The 23,714-nt window shown below is 40.1% G+C and overlaps 1 protein-coding gene across 3 annotated transcripts; it reads right to left on the bottom strand.

Annotated features, from left to right (window-relative positions):
- Positions 1-659: 659 nt before the first annotated feature.
- Positions 660-22,193, bottom strand: BMF (Bcl2 modifying factor). Of its 3 annotated transcripts, none has more exons than XM_053474803.1 (4): positions 22,045-22,190; positions 15,882-16,177; positions 13,206-13,357; positions 660-1,641 (listed from the first exon to the last, which is right to left on the bottom strand). In XM_053474803.1, the coding sequence occupies exons 1-4, from the start codon at positions 22,137-22,139 to the stop codon at positions 1,540-1,542; spliced, it is 645 nt and encodes a 214-aa protein (XP_053330778.1). In that variant the 5' UTR covers positions 22,140-22,190; the 3' UTR covers positions 660-1,539. The 3 variants fall into 3 exon arrangements, with proteins under 3 accessions (XP_053330778.1, XP_053330780.1, XP_053330779.1); XM_053474805.1 differs by lacking the exon at positions 660-1,641 and adding an exon at positions 12,395-12,435 and having other exon boundaries at positions 22,045-22,193; XM_053474804.1 differs by lacking the exon at positions 660-1,641 and adding an exon at positions 12,395-12,577 and having other exon boundaries at positions 22,045-22,192.
- Between the last annotated feature and the right edge of the window lie 1,521 nt (positions 22,194-23,714).

The following is a 23,714-nucleotide window of genomic DNA, read 5'->3' as shown; positions in this document are numbered from 1 at the left end:
CCAGATGTAGTCTGCACTTGGTACCCTAGACCAGGGGTGGGCAATCTGCGGCTCTCCTGCTGTTGTGGATTACATCTCCTATAATGCTCTTACAGTCATACTGCTGGCAAAGCATCAAGGGAAATGTAGTTCACAACATCTGGAGAGCCAAAGGTTGCCTACCCCTGCCCTAGACAAAGGAGAGAGCCTTGAGGAGCCAACCCCACTGGCTCATCCCTACTTAGGAGGCCCATTTGATGAGGCCTGCGAAGATCTGAACAGTGTCTGCGTGCCAAATATTACCAACCCGCCCATTTTATCTTGGCTACGGCTGCTTGAACTCCAGGTTATGTGATGGTATGAGACACTATCGGCCCCCTATCACTTACCTTGCCCTATTTGTTTCTCTGAACCTCTATATCCCCTTCTCATGACTATCCTACACCCTCCTAATTTGAACCCTTCCTACATTTTTTTAAAAAAATGCTGCATAAGACAGTAATTTATATTCACATTAAACACATTTAGTCATTCTTGAACTGTTCATTAGAAGTCGAAATGAAAATTGAGAAATACATATTGGATCAACATACTACACTTTTTTGTTTACATGTACTGTATATACATATGGCATGTACAGTATATATTATCATGCGTTTCCTTACCTTGACAGAACTTAAGATATTTGAATATAGTTGTTTATTATATGCATGTAAAGGGAAAAGCTATTTTCACTTCCTTAAGCACAAGCAAATTTTAAAACAGAAATAAACGATATTTTTTTACCGAATTATACAGGTTTATTCATTAAACTTTGAAAGTTTTAGAAAATCAAGCTATATACTTCAAATTGAGAAAGGGATGGATTCATCCCATGTGTACTCCGGTTACGACACTTGGTTAATTACTTATTCGCCAATTAACTTTAGTTTTTCATAAGTACATTTTGATTTTTATCTTCAATGGGGGCTCAAAAGCTGAACTTGAGAAAGTTTGTAAATTCCCATGTCAAGAGGAACGCACACATCAGCCGGTGCTATAAAATGTTTGGTCCTAGTCTGGCTCTCGCTTGTTTTAATGAATAAACCCATTTATTGGTAAAGAAAATGTTTGCAAGTTAGTCATAAAAAAAAAAAACAACAAGCATAGATTTGCAATATGTACATCTTACCTCTTTAACAATATGTACAAAAATATGTACAACGATTAATCTATCGGTTGGAGATCAAACTCTAATTGAATTTTTTTTTTTTTGCGCTCTTTAAAACTTGAAAAGAAACAAAAATGGAGAGGCCCTTTAAGACACAAATCGGGGTCATTTGATTGACTTTTTCTTCATTTTACAACTGCGCTTGTTTTAAATCGATATTACATTTACAATGCAGAAGACGATATTGTTTCTGTGCAAGCCGGATACTCAACAGTGTTTGACCAAAGTTCCCTGAAGACATCCTAACGTCCATATTATACGATTAGGCTTGGGTAGGTACAGTAGCTCTTTAGTTTTATCCTGTGAACCGTTCACAGTCATTCAGTGGTTGGCAGGTTGGAGTTTCATTTTCATCGATGAATCGGCTCGCCCCTGTTTCTCCCAGTATGTATTACCAGATTGCGGAAAAAGATGAAAATCTGGGACCAAGCTTGGTTTCTGTTCTGCTGGAGCTGTGAAAAAAAACCAAAAGGTATCAGATAGTTCAGTTGGACTGAATATTGAATATCCAGCAATGTCAGCAATCCTAAATTCATGTACTAATATACTTTATATAAAATGCTACCCCTTTGGGTCAGGTTCAACTTGTAGCCACCTCTATGCTCATACTTCAATAGTTGGAGGCTGGTTAGAAGACAACCTCTTCCCAGCCACCTTGCCATATACCTAAGTAGAACACCAGGTTAGAACGTCATCACCCTCTCATTGAATATGTTGTAAGGTGGTCACTTGTAAGCTGCAGTTGTGTTCTGCGTGTCAAGGATTCACACTGGATTCAGGACAGTTTGGCAACTCGAAATCATGACTGTCTCATGCAAAAGGAGACATTTGAGAGGAATGCGTAAGACAAACATCCCTCATTAAACATTAACTGAACTTACAGTGATTAACTCTTACATCATACCTACATTTCAGACGTGATCGCACGTTGCACACTCACACTGACATGATCTCATCCTCCACGCACTGTAAAATATCCATTTCTAACTGTATTGTACAGAGTATGCACTTTAGACAACCATACGGCTCATCTCGTATACGGTTACTAGAGCGGAAATGTATGCTGACATGTCAGACATTTATTTTTATGTAAAAATAACATTCTAGAACAGGCGATGAAACATTTGTTTTTTTCTTAGTGCAGTTGGATTTGCCAAAATATGATTTCAAATGAGAACTTTTACCGAATATCTTTAGACTTTAGTTTTATTTCAAATAACGTTTTAGAGCGTGTTAGAGTGCAGAGGTTTTTTTTATGTAGCCGTTGAGAGACCTATTGAGAGCCATTAATCAGGGCATTTAGAAAAAGACCATATTATTTACTTTTGCATATTAGTTCATAAACACACTTTTGCTGTTCATCACGAGAATCCATAGAAATTGCGAACACGTTGATACATTCATACCACCAAAACATACTGGGATCCTGGAAACGAGATACCGGCGCTATTACAGAAGGAGACTTGGAAGGTACAGTATAGGGAGACAGTCTCTGTTTTGTTTTGTTTTAGATGGTAGAACCCATTTTGAGGCCAAATGCTTTCTCTTTCTGATAAATCAATGTACTTGTCAAATTCACAGCTGCACTTGTAACAAAACAAAAAAAGATTTCAAGGAGTAGCTTTGCACTTCCAAACTTTTCTTTAAAATCTCGGAGTGAAAGGTTTGGGAGCGAGCAATGATCCATCTGTAAGAGATTTGACACTGTCAAGGTCGTGGGGTTAATCTTCAATTCTAACCACAGTGCTGAGGCAGCAAAAGCAAGATTTTACACAGGACAAAAACCTAACCATAATCCTTCTCCCACAAACATCTCCCAGATAATGCACGGCCTTTTTATGGCCACATTTGACACAGAACCATAAATAATGGTCCCTAGGGGTTTCCAGATTGTAGGAGCCAGTTAAAACAGCAATAAAGCCACAATTGTATACTCATAGAATGGAAAAATCTATTTCAGAAGATAATGATTTTATTATATATATATAATAATAAAAATAACTTATTTGGTATACCAAGCTGAACATAATATTTCATACTCAAAAATAATAATTATTCAGACATTTACTTGAGTATACATATTTATGTATGTATATATTATGAGGGTACATTATTATGGTAAATTATTTCCATGCAGGCCTAATTTCAACTTGGCTCACTGCTGTTAACAGTAGACAGTCCCTTTTAAAAATATTTTTGACTTCATTGGAATCAGTAGATCTATGATTCTATGATCTATGGATTTATGTCTTTTTATTCAACCATTCTATGTAACCTTTTATTATAACCCAACTTTAAATACCATACCAATGATATTTCAGAAGAATGACATACATTCTGAGACAAAACACAAATGTTTCTGTTAAGTTACACTTTTTAAATGAACAGTTAATGTAAAAACAAAATTCACATAACTGTAATTGAAGTTCCCTGATCCGCCCTTTGATTGAGTTGGCACACGAACCTACTCCAGAAGCCCAGTAAGTACCGCGGCAGGACGTCTGCCAGTAAAATGCCGAGTTCTGTTTTGCAGAAATTCACATGCATTCAACCGGCTTTTTCATGACAATTTTTCTTTGGACTCTTTTGCAAATCTAACATCCCCATTTTGAAGTGCCCCTTTTTGGCATTCAAAGCGTTAAATTAATAGTTTAGAAATATAGAAATAAAGCTTGTGGAGTTTTCTGATGCCCTCGGGGTGTTCTAAAGTAAAATCTGCTGGGAACGTGTAAAAAGGAGAAACAAATACAGTCAGGTGCATTGTGGGTAGTGTGACACGTCTCATGATTCACAAGCTAAATATAGAACATCGTATAAACAGGGAGGGGAGGGCAACCACAAAACACACGCAGCCACGCTACCCCTTCCTTACTCACGCAATGCTGTCTCTTGTTTTTTCCCTATCACCCCTCCCCCTCCTATTTTCCTTCCATTTCACCCTATTCAACCCTATTCTCTAGAACCCTGCTGCCAGGGCAGAAACATAGCGTTTTAGGGCGATAAGGATCTCTTGGCTCACACACAATGTTTTTTCCCGATTAGCCTAGTTACTTTTTTTAATCGGCAGTGTTCCTTAAAGGGCCAGAAACACCTAATAGAAAACATTACATAAAGATCTGAAGTGTATTATATATAGGTATATGTATTATAGCTCATGGCATTTAAATGTGTGCCTATTTGATATATACTTTACATGGATAAATTTAATTTAAAAAGGTTCATGTTGGACCTTTTAGAAATTTAGGATATCCATGCGATCTAATTTGCACTTGATGTTTAGATCAACATCAGTTTGTTATCTGATTGTACCGGCAGGCTGTTTTGGCCACCGTCACCACAAGGCGGGTACCCAGTCAATACCTCTCAGTGCATATCATACATACAAATGGATCATACATATGATGTCATCATGTCTGTACCTCTATGTATTTAATAAATACCCCAGTGTGTAAGTCGGTGGAGTCCTTTTCTCATCGTGTTGGAAGATATGCGTCCGTTAGCTGTGTTGCAGTACCTGCTATTATAGCGATTTAGTTTATTGGGTAGATAGTAACTTGATGTAATGATGACTTAATAGAAACTATGCGTGATCAAAAGTGCTGATCCATAAAAAGCACTCTAGTAAATTGTGCAGAAACAATGATCTGTCATTATGTTCCCTCCTCTGAGGGTTTTCTCATATCTCATCTGTGCTTTTGCATCAGATAGGAAATAAAATTGTACATTATCGAAGAAGTATCTCCCAGAAGGATTTCACGGTACGAGGAATGGTGTTTCTAATGCTGCATTTAGTCAGGGCCAGATTAACCTCTAGGCTGATGTGGAAGAACTCCAGACCCAACTCTCTTTAAAAGATCCAAGACCAGCCATGTAAACGTTCTTCTCCTGAAGAATATATTATAAGCATTGCTGTATAGGTGTAGGCCCTTGAATCCCTTAATCCAGGACTGAGAAGAGTATATGAGTTTGAGTGTAACTATTTGTGTACTTGCAGCTGTATAATATGCACAGCCATGTGACTCTGTGCATTTACAGTGGCAAGTAAGTAAACCCTTTTGGAATTACCTGGTTTTGTGGATTAATTGTCCATAAAATGCGATCTGATCTACATCTAAGTCACAAGTATAGACAAACTCAATGTGCTTAAGCTCATAACACACAAACAATGATAATCTTTCATGTCTTTATTACATGACGCACCCATTAAACATTCACAGCGCTGGTGGAGAAAGTCAGCGAACCCTATAATAAAATATTTACAAAAATGTGAGGGGTGCAGATACTGTATATGTAAGTGTGTGTGTGTGTGTATATATATATACATGCAACCACATTATAGAAAGGCACTTTCATTAGTAACGGTGTAACAAGCCACCAAAGTCTGAAAAACAGGGCTTTTTTTGACAATTTGACAACAAAATGGTACACATTGACAACATCCATTCTTTCTTTGTTGATGTTTTCATCTAAACTGTTGAACTTGTTAGTAATTAGTATTTAGCGCACTGGGAGAATGGGTAACTAAGTAGTCCAAGGGTTCCAGGAATAAGGATAGGAATCCTGGTGAGCAGGTATTAGCCAACCCAATCCAGTTCTGTTCTTATATTTTCCATCTTTCTTACTTACGTATGTAACATACAAGAGTATTTACCTTTGTGCTTTAAATTCTCTAGTGTTTCCTACAATCATTAAAATCAAAACTCCCAAATATAATTAGCAAATACTTTGAGACCTCACTAGAAAAGAGGGACAGAGGAAAAAGGAACAGAAGAGTTTGCATCAATATGCCTCATGCCGTCTGCAGGTCTTCTATATTTACACCATGCTCTCCACTCTGTTACTATTACTATCGGCTGCCAGATACTAAAAAGTATGGAGGAGGCTGTGTGTTCATTTGACTTGGATTTTCATTTATTTTTCTCGTACTGTTGGCCACGTTCCTGCTCTTGTCACTCATTCACTCGCACGCACTCCCCATCACCCCTGGCATAACATATTGTACAGGGAGGAAAGGAATCGGATTTCTGCAAAACTGGTTCTACAACTGTAGCTTTTTGACATCAGTTTAAACTTTTTTCCCCTACAGAAAGCAAAACAAAACACAAAAGTGTAATCGACATGTGCTAGATTAACACTTAACCCCTTTAGACAAAGAGTGTAGCAAATGTTATTGCCCATTTGTAACAAAAGAACATTGGAGCACAATTAGAACTTAGAACTGGGTGTCTTCTCCCAGACTTGGGTAGACGTGAGGGGAGGACAACAAATATGGCGTAGGTGCGATAAGCGTTTTGGCTGTAGGTTACCAGTCGCTATAAAGGAGCTCAGACAGAGCAACCTCCAGCCAGGAATGCCACAACATAACATCTTCAAAAGCAAACGGAACACCGGAACCAGCATCTTCACCGCAAAATGAAATAAAATGTAAAAACGTTTCAGAGATAAGATTATTTTATTTCATTTTATTTTGTGTTGTGGCGTATATTATTTTTTTTTCTCTTTATGGTATTGTGGATGATGGTTCCAGTGTTCAGTTTGCTTTTGATGTTGTTACTTTGTGCCGTTCCTGGCTGGAGGTTACCGTGTCTGAGCTCCTTTAATGTATCCACTTGGAGGAAGCTGACCCACTATAGCCATGGAACATCGCCAGAGACTGGTAATCTTCATCCAAAACTCTTATTGCTGGGTTTTTTTCCGTGCACATTTTATTTCTGAGATTATTTAATTAAATTGTGATTGGATTTTAACAAATACACTATATTTGTTTCTTTCCCTCCTAACGTGTATACCTGAGTTTGGGAGAAGACCAAGATCTAGTTAATTTAAAAAAAATAAAGGATTGACAACAAAGTCAGGGTCATTTTTATAATTTTTATTTAAAGAAAATCCATAAATTCAATTTAATTTACATTTAGTACAAGTGAGGTGAGGAGGAACCACTTCTGCTGTATTCTCCAGCACAATTTACCCCTCTCAATCCTTAAATTTGTATTTTAGAAACAACTGACAGGACCCAAAAGTTTGTCATTAAATCATTTGGATCCTGTGTTTCCAATACTGTCTCCAAAAGGTGATGCATTTCAGTCTCCACAATGTGTCTTATCTTGAGTACCAGGTTGAGTATAATTTGGTAACATTTTTAATACTATTTATCTTGTTAACGTCTCCACTAAAAGTAAATGATCTTTGGGTAATTGAAATAAGTTCAGTGTTGTAGTTTTCTGCATAAGGGATAGGTCATTTGAGTGGCTGTAATTCATGGTCATCTGGTACTTGAATAATAAATATATCTAAACTGGTCCAGAGGTATTTTTTTGCATGTGATCTGACATTTAAATACTGTATACATTGTGATGTCATTTCTTTTATGGAAAAGGGGGGACATAGATCCTAATCAGAGTCCCAGGTGGCCAAAAATTGTACCCATCGCTTTGGATAGATAAGTGTATGAGCTGTTCTGTGTGATATGTGGCCTTATTGTAGACGATTTGTATTTAGAAGAAGTACATAGACCTTTAGGTCTAAAACAGTGTAAATGGCAGGAGTTTTACATTCATTCCATTCAATGGGATTATTTCCCACATGCTCTATTACAACATAGTCATTACCGTATATTCCGGCGTATAAGACGACTGGGCGTATAAGACGACCCCCAACTTTTACAGTCCAAATATAGAGTTTGGACTATACTCGCCGTATAAGACTACCCCTCTACCCAGCGTACAACAACCAGCCAATCACGGCAAGCAATGTACCTTACCGGTGATTTGCTGGTTGATTTGCTGACATATACATACATGCATTGCCCTTACACACACACACACACACACTTATATAATATATATATCTATAGATATATCTACACATATGCCTGTCCATACATACACATTTATACACTGCCCTCACCACACACCCCTGCCTTTACACACACATGTATATGTATATATATATACACACACACGTGTGTGTGTGTGTGTGTGTGTGTGTATATATAGATATACATAGATATCTATATATCTATATATATATATATATATATATATCTATATATATATATATATATATATATATATATATATATATATATATATATATATATATATATATATATATATATATATATATATATATATATATATATATATATATATATTTCTCCCCCCTTTCTCCCCATCTCTTACCTTATCTTCTGTCTTCTTTCTTCCATCCAGTTGTGGGAGCCCGAGGTCAGGCACTTCAGACCTCGGCTTCCCTGCTCCCTCATCACTACGCGCCGGCAATTGATGCCGGGCGCCGGGACATGACGTCATCCCTGCGCTCGGCATCAATAGCCGGCGCATAGTGATTAGAGAGATTGGTGGCTTCGTGGGAACCTCCGGCTTGGTAAGTACCCGGCGTATAAGACGACCCCCCACTTTTAAGAAGATTTTTTGGGGTTAAAAAGTCGTCTTATACGCCGGAATATACGGTAGTTTTAGTAGGTAGGTAACAACTGGAAAACCTTGACTCCCTTTTGATCGGGTCATATGAACTTCTAGTTTGGAGTCACCTCCAAGATCAGCCAAGGTTTATCTTCAACGTGAGGCCTTTGTGTAGTGGTGCAAAACTACCAGTACATATTAACTGTTTGGGACCAATAGAATAAATATTGTAGAATGTAAACGGTGTCACTGAATGGAATTTCTTTATCTATGTTTCTTGCATTTTGTTGGTTCTAAAAGTGGGTTCTATGTGGGTTTTACGTATGTCGACTTATTTAAAGTCAGAGAGGGCACGGTCTGAGCATGTAGAGTGCATGTATCTACATGTAACATGGGAAGCAAATATATTTAACATGATGTGAACAACATTTGTTCATCTATCTTCCAACATTCTCGTAGATTATGATGATCATGGCCATGTGCTGAGGATGGCAGACATTTGTTGGCTGACTTTTTTTTGAGACTTTCAAGCTGAAAGAAAAAAAAAAGAACCTAGTTGACTATTACACTTAAGTAATTGTGTACACAAGTATATCCACTAAAGTGAACTTGGTTATATTGTGTATCATAGCAATGATTTCAGAATGCCACAATATGGAAAGCCTCCATGAAATATACCGCCTGTACTGATCTGATTCATCTTCAAGGGTCTGTGAAAATCCCACAAACTAATAGTATGACTGTATGATACTTCATGTCAAAACAGACAGCAGTCCGATAGCTTGGATGACATGACATAGTTAATTGTGTTTGAATGGCGAGTGGTGCTACCAGGGCCAGATTAGCCAAGGGGCACATAGAGCAAATGCTCCAGGAACCCATATTGGTAGGGGCCACAGGTCCCAATCCTGCCATAACCTGTGCTGCGCGTGAGCTCTGGATTAATGTGAGGAGCCTCTCTACAGCAGGTACGTATATTACACGATCCATACATACAATCCAGTGCAAAGCCGGCTCCTCTCCCCCGTTGTCCATCAGTACCCAACCAGGAAGTGTGGGAGGGTTTAAGGGCACAAAATGTGCCTTGATTGGCTGCTTGTACCTGAGAGGACTACGGTTTCCCGACAAAAAAAAAAAAGACGTGTCTTGAGGTGCAACGGCTTATAGCAACACTGGGTTTGGTGGAGCTTAATTGCCTAGTTTTTTTTTCAACCCCACTGTTGCATGAGGTGTATATATATATATTATGCTGATTTTGTACCACTGACAGAGACATGATCAGTCTATAATTTTAATGGTATTATTATTATTTTAATGGTTTATTTGAACAGTGAGAGACAGAATAACAAAAAAATCCAGAATAACGCATTTCAAATACGTTATAAATTGATTTGCATTTGCAAGTGTTTGATCCCCTATCAATCAGCAAGATGTCTGGCTCCCAGGTGCCTTTTATACAGGTGAGAAGCTGAGATTTGGAGCACTCTATTAAAGGTGACAACAGTTGGTGCGATTATTCGCAAATGGAAGAAACACAAAATAACTCAATCTCCCTCAGTCTGGGGCTCCATGCAAGATCTCACCTCGTGGAGTTTCAATGATCATGAGAACGGTGAGGAATCGGCCCAGAACTACACAGGAGGATCTTGTCAATGATCTAATTCTCACCAAGAAAACAATTGGTAACAGACTACGCCATGAAGGACTGAAATCCTGCAGTGCAGGCAAGGTTCCCCTGCTCAAGGAAGCACGTATACAGGCCCGTCTGAAGCTTGCCAATGAACATCTGAATGATTCCGATGTGAACTGGGTGAAAGTGTTGTGGTCAGATGAGACCAAAATCGAGCATCAACTCAACTTGCCGTGTTTGGAGGAGGAGGGATGCTGCCTATGACCCCAAGAACACCATCAAACATGAAGGTGGAAACATTATGCTTTCGGGGTATTTTTCTGCTAAGACGACAGGACAACTTCGCCGCATCAAAAGGGATGATGAATGGGGCGATGTACCGTCAACTCTTGGGTGAGAACCTCCTTCCCTCACCCAGGGCATTGAAAATGAGTCATGGTATTCCAGCATGACAATGACCCAAAACACACGGCCAAGGCAACAAATGAGTGGCTCGAGAAGAAGCACATTAAGGTCCTGGAGTGGCCTAGCCGGTCTCCAGACCTTAATCCCGTAGAAAATCTGTGGAAGGAGCTGAAGGTTCGAGTTGCCCAACGTCAACTTCGAAACCTTAATGACTTGGAGAGGATATACAAAGAGAAGTGAGACAAAATCCCTTCTGAGATGTGTGCAAACCTTGTGGCCAACTACAAGAAACGTCTGACCTCTGATTACCAACAAGTGTTTTGCCTGAACCGTGTTTTGCAAAGGGGTCAAATACTTATTTCACCAAGTAAAATGCAAACAAATGTATAACTTATTTGAAATGGGTTATTTTGGATTTTTTGTTGTTATTCTGTCTCTCACTGTTTATATAAACCTAACATTAAAAATATAGACTGATCATGTCTCTGTCAGTGGGCAAACGTACAAAATCAGCAGGGGATCAAATAATGTTTTCCTACACTGCATATATTGTGTTTTACATAATATTTTTGCCAATTGCCTTTATACGAATATGGGACGGTCTTGACCAGGAGTTATGTGCCACTTGCCAACAGTCCTGTTCAATGTCCCAGCAGATTGGCACTTCTTTGGCTGCACATGTGCAGTGTCTGTTTTGCAGTGAAACATGGTTTTGCAATGCTTGTAGGCCAATCTACACCAAACTTAGTTTGAATATACCGTATTGGCTCGGATATAGGCCGCCCCCGTATATAGGCCGCACCCTAAAAGTTTGGTGCTTTTTTAAAGAAAAAGTTTTTTTCTTTAAAAAAGCACCAAAAAACATGCTGCCACTCTGTCCTCTCCCCCCCCCGAGATATGCTGCCACTCTGTCCTCCCCCCCCCCGAGATATGCTGCCACTCTGTCCTCTCCCCTTCCCCGAGATATGCTGCCACTCTGTCCTCCCCCCCCTCGAGATATGCTGCCACTCTGCCCCCCCCCCCCCGACTTACCAGAGCAGACTCCCGGGTGTCTTACGGGGCCGGAGGGGGACATCTATGCACATCGTGTATACATTTCCCGGTGCCGGCACTCTGCGGAAGTGCCGGCACCGGAAGTTGTATACGCGTATTGCGTAGATGTCTTCCGCCGGCCCTGCAAGACACCCGGGAGTCTGCCCTGGTAAGTCGGGGGGGGTTAGAATGCATCATGCGCACGTTCACCGGCAACGGCGCATCCCCCCCGTGGGAAGTGCTGACAGGGGAGGCTGTCTGAGCGTATCAGAGAGTAGGATACGGGTCCCCTGCACCGCTGCGGGGAATCTGTATCCTAACCCCGCTGCCTGCCCGGCGCCCGGGACTGCATGTCCCGGGCGTCAGGCGCTAGACCCCGAATATAGGCCGCACCCCCACTTTAAAGACTTAAAGTGGGGGAAAAAAGTGCGGCCTATATTCGGGCCAATACGGTAATTGAACACACAAACTGAATTAGGAATCATGCCTCTAAAAACCTAGACGCACCCCAAATGTCACCAAATGTCAATGGCAATATTAAGGCTGACTTAACTCTTATTCACACACACATCACATTTACACAGATACATGCATAATTAATAGTAATGTTCCTACCTCAGGTTGTCGGGTCCCTGTGATTGTTTTCCAGTCGTCTTCGTCTGCTGTATCAGTTTATTCTATTCCAGCACAAGCCTCCAGGTTGCGTTCTTCTTCGTCTTGTCGGGTTTCATTAGTGATCTTCTGATAGAGCTTCAAGACTTGGTATTCATTTTGATAGATCCCAGGAGATCATTAAAATTAGGTCATTAGTCAGGGGTATTGGGGGATGAGCCAATATGAATGTGTGACAGATGAGTGCAATATCTGCTGATCACTGATTGAAAGCAGGTTACTGTAACCCTGTTGGAATCAGTAGCCACGATAGATATCACCGTGTTAACCATAGACACCGGTTTATTACAATAACAGTTTCATTTAACAACTGCCGGGGGCATGCTATATATTAATGTTTTAGTTGGGTCCCAATATCTCTACGGGCCTGTAAAATGCTGGAGCAACCACAGGTTGAAAATAACGAGATGATGATGATGACAAAATAATTGAGAATATTCTGGGGGGAGGGGTTCCATCTACCCTACTTTGTGGCATCATCCTATATAGTAAAGACACAAAAAGGTAGAACCTTACTTACCAACATATGGGTTCCTACCGCCGGGACATTACAGCATGATCATCCCATGTCATGAAACATGTATATGGCATGCTCTGGGCACAGATTACCCTCATCCCAATCCTTTTGCACTTTAATTTACATTTGCTTGCAATGATGCTCTGATAATGTACATATTGTAAACACTGACTTTGCGACCCAATGATCTATGTTCGACAATGATTTTTGGGATTGTTCCTACGATGTGTGGTTTATACATAAATTGGATAATGGACTTTTACAGTCTTTCAGCATTCAAAAGATTCAAACATCAGGGAGGAATGGCTTGAGAATTCAATGAAACAAATGGCGTAGTACCTTCTGTAAATGAAGTCTGTGAAACTGATCTCCGATGCATTGCAGTCTGCGGGCAATCCTGCGTTCTGCGCTCTGCTCTTGCCTCCTGTAGTCCAAGTTCTCTCCAGGGGTAACGGAGTTTGCAGGGTGGTGTAACAAGTACCCTGCGTTCCCTGCAAAACCCCGAAATAAGGTTCAATTTACAGTAAAGATAAGGTAACCATGATATAGACAACTAGGAGACCAGAGACATGACGTTCTAAGTGAAACAATAACTGGCCAACGAAATCGCCAAAGACTACACATATAAAAATCTATATCGTGTGTGCGTGTGTGTGCGTGTGTGTGTGCGCGTGTGTGTGTGTGTGTGTGTGTGTGCGCGCGCGTGTGTGTGTGTGTGTGTGTGTGTGCGCGTGTGTGTGTGTGTGTGTGAGAGAGATGTGGTAAAGTGTATGGGAGAGTGGTTGATGGGATATATATCTCACCTGGTTACCTCAGCCAGGCATGGTAGCAAACCTAGGTGCTCTCAGGTGAGGCTTCCTAAGCTCGTTACTGGGGAGGAAGCCTTAAAAGAGAGGGCTGTTAGGTTTGCAGGGGGAGGAGAAACTGAATGAAGGAGCAGCTACAGCCAGCGCTGCAGCCCACCAGGTATGAAGCTTTACCCCATACAAAACTGGTTACTTTGCTTTGCGTCAGACCTTAGGCTGCTAGAGAGGTATCCTGCTGTTTAGGTAGAGCCGGACAGGCTTATAGTTTGTTTTATTTACAAGGTGCTCTGTGACTACAACATCTAAATAAACGCGCTTTTACGTTGGAAACCTGTGTGAAGACTGTCATTGCCGCCCCATGCGTGAGCTGTTCCCTACAATATATATATATATATATATATATATATCTTTATACTGTAGTATAGAAGCATTGTGCAGGAAGGGGGGGGCATGACGATTCCTTTATATGGTAATTAGGGAATGCAATTAGAGATCTTCATACTTCTCAAGTATTGTCAGACCCTGTCCTGCTGTGCAGCGAACTTGGCCCTCTGTACCGCTTTTTGGGGCACTGGGGATCATAAACTGGTTGGGTATATCAGAGAATCTGCCGTGAAAGCCCACTGATTGTAAAAGCGATCAATCACAGCTCCCATGTGGCCAACTCATGACATAATGAAGCAGAATGCTCTCAAATGATGTCATATTCTGGCATTCTGCTTCAATCCATCTTGAGGTGACCAGACTTGTTGACCATCCTGACTCTACAACTAACCATGACCCCCCCCCAACAAGGATGTCCCTGAAATGTAGGGGATGTGGCTGTTTTTCTCTACATATTTGTCACAATTCTTAACAAACATTAATACAAGTATGAACATTTAAGTAACTGTGGTAAAGTGCACGCCACATTTTGGCTGCGATATATCATGTACCACATCCCAAATCATGATCATAACACGACACCATAGAAGCTAATTAGAAACATATTATTTTCCATTTTTAGTTTATGAAACAAAAAACAGTTGCTATCTAATGAGTTTTCCAATTGTAGAGGCCCTTTGCATGCATTTTATCTGGCAGGAGTATACTATCCAACTCTACACGTTGTGGCATAGTCGCCTTCCAATTAAAGGTGCCGTTTCACTGAAATAAAATATGAATTGCACCCAAATACACTTTACCAAATCTGCAATTTCATTATTTTGTCTCAAAGTTTAACCATTGTGGTACTTGTGGAGCCTGCAACTGTCATTATAGGGTGTGGAAATCCATTTTAATGTTGGAGGGAAAAAAAAGAATTTGCATTTTGTTTATCTTCCTTCCATCTACATGATGCGGCCCTTATCTAGCCTATGAGGCACTCTAGGTGGAACAACACCTTTTAAATGTCAATTTATTTTAATACATTGCCTTCAGGGACTCTCTCTACTCATCGTATTGCCCTGGACCATGTATGTTTTATATGAAATTCGTAAAGATTGCAACATTACATTTCAAACTCGTACATTTAAGCGTTACATTACCCAAACACCTTACAATTTACTATACTAAATAAATCTGATAGTGTATTAGAAACCAACCTAATGTGTATCCCATGGGATTGGCATGATTATTCCTCCTCATTGAGTTACTGCTCCCCTATTGTTAAGCTGCTGATTGTTGGTGATTCGCGCTGCCTTTGTTAGGGTAGGGTGAGGACATGGGAGATAACGTTACAACACAAAATTAATTAGGTGCTAAGTCTGGCACGTGTTGTCACAGATGCGATTTCCCCCTAAGGCAAAAAAGTCCCTTTTAAACCAAATACGCCCAGGATTGTTACACTGGTTGATCCCCACCCCACAAAGTATAAAGTGAAGTTCAGCTAAAAAGTTGTGAAAGTTACCCGTTTCCCCTCATGCTGACCATGTACGTAAAGACAAGCCTAAATAAACCATTGCCTATACATACCCTGGTTGTATTTGAGTCACAAGTGTGTTCTGTTTGCTTTGCCTATACATTTGTGAAATCATATTGCACAATGATGCTCTTCTCCCTCTCAATATTTTGACATATACAGAATATAGTTAAGAAAACCAAATAAGGACCAAGTTCTTCTATAACATTTTAAACAATATAAGGAATGTGTTACGTGGTGTTAGGCGTCTAGTAATTCTTTGCATTATCCTTAACTGCCCCATCATACTATATCCCATCATACTCTTACCATAGAAGAGTCTCTGGGGGGATTCTGTGACCCCACACGGTAACATGATGTCACTGCTAACCGATGATGACCCAAGAGTCTGAGTGGCCTTGTCTTCATAGTCTGTGCTTCTACAGCCCGGGCCGCAGCAGTGAGAAAGCGGAAACATTGGGAACCTTCCGAGAAGGCAGGTATAGGACTGGCTTTGAGTGAATCCAGAAGGCGGTGTTATCGGCTGAATTGGAAATCCAACATCATCTGGATAAAACACATCATCATCCAGCTCTTCTGAACCCAAAAAGCCCTCGTACTCCATCCTACCAGCGCAAGAAAACAGGTCAGGACATATGTAACAATACAAGATTAAATACAATTAATGCTCCATGTAACTGCTGCCAAACCATAAAAAAAAAACCATAATCTGGTATAAAGTTTTCCAACAATCTTTGTTTTTGTTTGTGCCAGTCACTACCAGCCCTGGCATTCTAATCTAGACATAGTTCATGATCTGTAGCTTGCGGTTTCCCACAATTGTTATCTATTGCTAAATGTGTTCATTTGATTTGAGCATCTCTTTCTTTGCTCTTTGGCTTTTTGACCCAACCATTACTTGTACAAGTCAACTTAAAACAGTGCGACCCTTCATATTCAGGAACGGACACAGTACATTTATTTATATAGTGCCCGCAGATTCTGTAGCTCTGTTCCAATGTCTATCACAATGGAGGAAGCCTCACATTGCTTGCTAACAGTAACATTTATTGTAATGTAAGGTGGTTAAAAGCAACTTGCATAAAATATCTGACTTAAAACATCATCTAATATTATGTCATAGGTGGTTTATCACACTGCTCACAACTACTCTACAACCTTCAGTGTTTGTTCTACATTAATGTAAAGCATAACAACTGCTTACCTATGCCTAATATAAATGAATCTCTCCATACCTGCATGAGTCTAACGTTCCCGTAAAAGACTTTTAGAGTGCGGGTATCAGTCACCTCACATGACCAGCGATGTATATTTACAGCAGTAACTTAAGAGGAAGTGCATAGTAGATTGTTATCTCTCGCCTGTATTCTGCATCTGCAACATTATGTTTCTCTGTTGGGAAGTTTCATTGTAGCAAAGCAAATAAAGTGTATCGCTACCCATTACACAGACTATGTTGGCACTACATAAATTAATAAACAATAACCACAAGAGTAGGTTAAGCGAGTATACTTTTTGTTATTTTTTTGTGTTATAGTAAAAATTATCTCATATCCTTCCTCCTTTGCTTTGTTACCTTGTTCTTACATTAGACTATTAGCAATAACTCTTTTTATACCAACAAGCTATAAAGCTCTGTCCCTTCTTCTTCCCTCAACTTCTTTATAGCATAGAAAAATAGAAAGTGACGGCAGATAAGAACCCTTCTAGTCTGCCCAATAGGGAAGTATGCTCCCTGCCACACAGCCCCTCGTGAGTGAAGTATGGCCAAGTACCATGGTGTGGATCTAAAAGATATAGAGTACAAGCCGTGCCAGGAAAGTGCACATGAGACCATTAAAAAAAAACCATTATCAAGCCTTTCACCGGCTTGCCAAGTGCTAAAACTATAATCAAAATCAGCACTTTATATAAAAATTCTGTATATGATGCCTTCGTAGTTAGTGGTCTGTAATTTTTGTACTTTGGAAATCATTTTAAGAATTCATAAGTCAGCCTATTATCATATCAACATATATGTTATAGAGCATAACATATTTAAGGTACAATACACATCATTACTAAATGTAATTCATACACAGAGCAGGACTAGTAGTCTATATTCCTTAAGAAATGAAGTGTCTACATGGACCTTAGGTACATGATTGACAATGTAAGGTTTTCACTTCTTACATACTTCATACAGCCCACTTTCTACACCAGCTCAGCCTCTGCTTCTTAAAAACAATGTCTACCATCACCTCAGAAATGGAAAATAGCGCATCTGTAGGATGGAGGAAGGGCAACGTAGCTCATTTATTTTACTTATTTGGTCCTTGAAGTTATCCGATCAACAATAAATTTAAAAGTGCTATTGTTCTCAAAAGTAAAAATGAAACCTCCTTGCTATCACTCGAACCAGGCTCACGTCTTTTGACCATAGTTCTCCTGCTTTTGTTTCTTGAAGGTGGCCTAGAATTCAGTGATACCGCTAGACCTGGAGATAGGGAGAGGATGTTGGCATCCTTCTCCCCACTGCACCTTTCAGTGTTTGTCACCTATTCCTCCTCTCTCTCTTCCTTTAAGTTCACTTTTGCCACTGGGGTGATTTATTGACCCCATGGTCTTACATCCCAATCTACTAATCACCTCACTGCAGGCGCTAGCTTTTGTCTCTTCTGCTATTCCAACACTAATCCTTGGTGACTTCAAAATATACCAACCAATAATAATATCAACAATCTTCTACCTCCTTTGGCCTCTCCCAATTTACCAACTCCAATATACACTGCTACCCACCTGACCTGGTCTTCTCCAACATTTTCCAAGTCTCAAACATCAACTTCTTTCCCTTTAGCATATAGTATTTCTGTGGTTATAATCTGTCCTAATTACGGATGCTCAGCCATGTCACTCCAAACAGACACATCTCCAAAGATGCTCTCATACTGCTGTGTGTCTGTGAAGGAAATTATTTTACCCAATGACTTTACACACTAAAAAGGCCATACTGTGTTCATACACCTTTGATCTCCACCTTGTCAAAGAAATGTACTTTGTTTCAACAATCTCTTTCCTCTTTTAGAAATCTAATCTAATGTCTGTCCAACTGCTCTACCTAAGACTTCGCTAACCAATTTAAACATAGATAGCATCAGGGATATTATCCTCCTTCTACTTACACAGTACCTAAACCTCTCTCCATGCCAGCAGTTACCCTCAACTACTAAAGTCTTGTCACCCCTAACAAGATTTCCAATGTCTACAGGTTTCACACTGCTAACCACCACCTTCTCCTGCAAATCCTTATTCTTATGGTATCTGTGACACAGCTCTCTCCCAGGTCAAACCCTACCTTTAGTAGTTCCTTCTCTAACTCTTGTTCCTCTCCACTACAGCTCTTTGCTATTTGGCCTCAGGGCTCAATCTTGCCAATCTACACCTCCTCTCTTGGAAAACTATTTTATTTGTTTGCATTCTAGTACCACCGTTATGCTAATGTAACCCTTCCTCTCCTGGTCTCTCGTCCTCTCTTCTACTTTGACTCCCTGTCTCCCAGAAGTCTTAAAAGGCATCCCACTACCTAAAGGTCAACATCTCCAAGATAGAGATATCTCCATCACCGCTGAGAATCCATTCTAATTCATCGCATTACTGGCCTCACCTTCTCCCACCTGGCTAATCTTCTTAGTTCATCTACTTTTTGATCTCTTCATCTGCTGCTCTACTTTGTGAATCCTTCCACTGCCTATTCTCTCTGGAAATCTCTATATCATTTTGTCAGTTTTTCCTCTATTTAATCAAATTTTAAACACTCACTAAAAACCCACCTATTCAGAGAGGTGTTCAATCTATCCTCCCAATACCCACAGCCTGCATGGAAGCCATCCAAAGTTTCCCACCATTCCCACTGACTTCTCCACATAACTCTTAATAATCCTTCGTCAGTCTGATGGCAACCGATTAGAAACCCTTAAATAAATATATAGACAACATGATACAATATAAATCCTATATAATAAAAATCCTCTCTCAAGCTGCTCAGTAAGAATCTGCTTTATTCCAGGTTGTCCATTGCTTGTCACATTGCTTGTTTTTCAGAAGTACCTCCCGCTGTTAGCAGGGGTAACTATTAAATCAATCATTCAACTGTGATAATAAATGGTTATGCTTCCTCCTAGACTATCTTTGATAATATTGCCCTAGGCAGTTCATTTCTGAATTAAAACTTCAATTACAGGTTGCAAACTTTTTTTTTTTGAATAGACCAAGTCTTATAAAACATCACTGTTTGATCTTAAAGGAACCATGAAGGGTTTTCCTAGAGTTCACTGTAGGGCATTGCTAGAGGTTGGGGGGCTACAAAACCGAGATTCTGCATAATATTTAATCGTTGTCTTTTAATATATTTGTGATAATATTTGATTATTCAGTTAATTATTCTTTTTATTACATTGTACTAACAAAGGGACCCGGCCTCTAAAAAAAAAAACCATTGGAGCCAACTTATGAAAACTTTTCAACATTTGTGAATAACCCTCAAACAGTATGGGTGGCCTTAGGGGCTTACGGCTTATTTATTAACATTATTTTCTTAGTAATAATAGTAACAAAAATTACAACTCCTTTTAGAACTTTAAAATGGTTACAGATTAACGCAACTACTTGTCAAACTCACAGCGGGAAAGAAGAATAAAACATTTTCTGTTTGCGTTTGCATTTTTTTTTTTTTTTTAACATCCTGAAACCCGCTATGACGTCACTGGAAGCAGAAAGCGCTTGTTTCTGTGTGCAGCGCAGGCGATCGGCGAGCAACACGTGAGGACAACTGTGTATGAAAGCTGAGTCATGTTGGCAAACAGAGAACAGATCAGGGAAAGGAACACACGGTACTACTACATCCAGACAAACAAAACAAATGACAACAGTAACGGCTTATCAGTTGCCGTCACCAATGTGGCCCTTTTGGCAGCTTCCTAACATAGCCTGGCTACTTTCTGATAATGGCCACGAGTTTCTTATTAGCATTGGAACGGCTGGACTTCTCCCCAGCTTTTAAGACGACCGATAAAGAAGGGGTTAACCGTCAAAGTAGAATAACATAAGAATCATCAGGAAATACTTGTTTGCTAGCATGCTGAGGGTGGTGAGAGTTACACGCGACAGCGGGTGGGGAGGGGGGGGTTACTGTCCAACCCTTTGTGAACCTCTAGGAACCCCAGGCTAGGGATTGAAGGTGAAATGAAATAAATATATTATGAAATGAAAGCATAGCTGCTCGCTGTATTATAGTATGTATAGAACATTAAATAATAAAACAATGCAGATCCTAAGAACAGGAAGTAAATATGGCTTCCCTATTTAGAACACACATATGTTTCTAACGTATATGTGTATGTGTGTGTGTATATATATATATATATATATATATATATATATATATATATATATATATATATATATATATATATATATATATATATATATATATATATATATATATATATCTTCTTTTATTAAATTGCACCATTATGTACAAAATAGTAGATCTACATTAAAACCCCCTCGATGTCATTTGGGATTCTTTGAGGGATACGGATCACATGATTCTGGTTGGATATGTTGCCGGCTTTCAGTTTTTTTTTTTAAATGTAAAACAGATGTGGTTTTCCAGCTGTGTTTCTCCTTCAGATACAGCTACTTACAGCTTCACATCTGCTGCCTGTTTATCCTGACTCAACCCCAGGCAACAATGTGTTGCCTCCAGTCTCTATTCCTGCATCATCTTAAATTGATCACCCACCCTATCACCCCCTCTTCTTCAATAAGTTCAACCCATTTTTGTCTGCAAAACTAAATCAAGAGTTAATATTAAAATATTTTGAAGTCACTACCACCCCCCCAACAACAAAAAACCCCATGCTGACATCATTTAAGCCATATGAAGTCCAATAAACTTAACAAAAAATATTAAATAAACAAATCACAGACAGTCAATTGCTACAAAAGACAGGATCCAGACTGTGCAGAATAAGGAGGGGGGAAGGGGCACTTATCAGCCCTGCATGGGGTGATTTATGACTCAGGCTACAAGATGTACATTGAACTTGGCAGGCTTTACAAGGAGCTAATGTACCTGATATGATCAGCACTTTATTAACTCTTTCAGTGCCCCTTCCCAACACACTGCAGGCTCTCAAAGAGTGAAATCAACACCTTGCCCATGCTAACTAAACGAAGCTCTGTAAACCTGTAAGCACTGATGCACCTCTCCAACCACAATATAAGGAACTGTGTTGTGTACATCGTATGTTTCTCCCCAGCTGTTGATGAACAGAAACTCGCACCATCGTTGGCAAGCAGTGGACTGGGATGATGGGAGCTGCATTTAAAACCCATCGGAGATAACCCCTGCCAATGATATGTACAACGATTGCCTAAATACACATTTTAACCCTCCCTGCGCCAGCCCTCGGACAAAGCTGCCACTTACTTTTGGAGGGGGTCCAGGCAGGATGGGACTGAGCTGGGTACCCTCTCACCTGCAGGGCTCCAGAGCTCCACCCGGTAGCGGCGAGCTCCTCTCATTGAACTGCATGATTGCGAGAACAGAGCTGGATGAGGCTGGGGAGGGACTTGTGTCTGTGATTGGCAGGAAGAGCAGCTATTGCTTCATATCCCCCCCCCACACACACACTTACACTCCAACTTACACACTTACACACACACACTCACATATAGTGTATTGTCCACTCACTTGATCAGCCATTGTGTTCACACATTGATAGTTTATGTTTCTGTGCACTGATTGCCTCATATAGATTCATCACTCTGCATTTACTGCTTTTCCAATTTTATGCCTCAAAACAAGAGCGCTGACGTTGTACTTATGAGATCATCGCCTACATTCTATTATTCTTCTGCCTCTTAGGGATAGCAGACCCTCTGTGCCTCCCCTAGTGCCCATCTCTTCCAACATCACAGAACGTTTAGTGATGTATCACAGCATTCTACAGCCCGAAATGTTGCAATCATCTCTACGTAAACAGCACAAAACATGTTTAGAAATCAAATGATGTAAATAAAACACACTGTTGAAAACATGTTTTTTTTTTTTTAGTTACATAAGAAGCTACCGGTAGGTCTCAAAGCCACATCGAAAGCCCTAGTATAGCCAAATACACTAGCCAAGTTTAGAAAAGGCAATAAAAAGGGTAAAGATTCTGATTCATACAGTGAGGGAATTTAAAGGGACACATCAGCCATCATAATATTAGTCATATTATTAGCAGGACTTCACCCGCTACCACTTTTTTTTAAAGAATGCATATAAAATACTTTAATATGCATTTTTTCTACTGGGGGGGGGTCACATGCCTCTTTACCTACACATATCTTGGGCTAATCAGTTTACATGGCCAAACAAATCCGCTGTCAGATCATGTGTTTCTGTGTGTTTTTCCAATATGTCTTCAATGACATATTGGCTATAACTGATGTATATGCTCCGTGTGTCTATTCTGTGATACATACTGTTTTGTACACCCACCCTTTTTGTACACCGTTCCCCAACTTTTCTAGCCTAACAGCGTTTGGTCTCTCTGGGTTGCAATGCCCGCTCTTCTTTATAGTGTATCTGTATTTGTTGGGCTTGAGGTTTAATACACTGTCTGGTTTTGTGCGGCATATACTGGTCTAGGCTCCCCGGAGCATGGATGCCCGATAGGCCACATCCAAGGTAAATCTCTGATTTTTCTAATTCAGTTCACTTACAATATGAAGGATTGAGTCTCGCTGGCACAGCCTCCATAGCATGCTGTTCCCCAATGCCACACTCCCTCAATAGGACGTTATACCCTGTGCTCAGCTGTAAGGAAGGCAGCCTCGGAGGAGGTGGCTGGGGGCACTGCCCTGGGCCAGGCCTAGTAATAAGCAAGTAACATTTATGTTCACTTTAGGTGTGATTTAGTATTTTGTACGAGGAGCCCTACTTAGTACTACAGCTGCATGGCCTCCAAAACCAATTGTTAAAACAATTAAGCTCCTCCCACTTGGGCCGACGTTTCTTGCCACTGGTTGGCTGCTTGAAACAGCCAGTCAGAGGCAGAAAAGTGTTCCTATAGAGATGCAAAGGAGCACTTTCCCTTCACATAGAGTGATTGC

The sequence above is a fragment of the Spea bombifrons genome, chromosome 9, assembly GCF_027358695.1.
Source record: "Spea bombifrons isolate aSpeBom1 chromosome 9, aSpeBom1.2.pri, whole genome shotgun sequence".
In the NCBI taxonomy this organism is placed as follows: domain Eukaryota; kingdom Metazoa; phylum Chordata; class Amphibia; order Anura; family Pelobatidae; genus Spea; species Spea bombifrons.
Note: the sequence above shows the minus strand (reverse complement) of the source record. Positions and strands in the feature narration are given on the sequence as shown.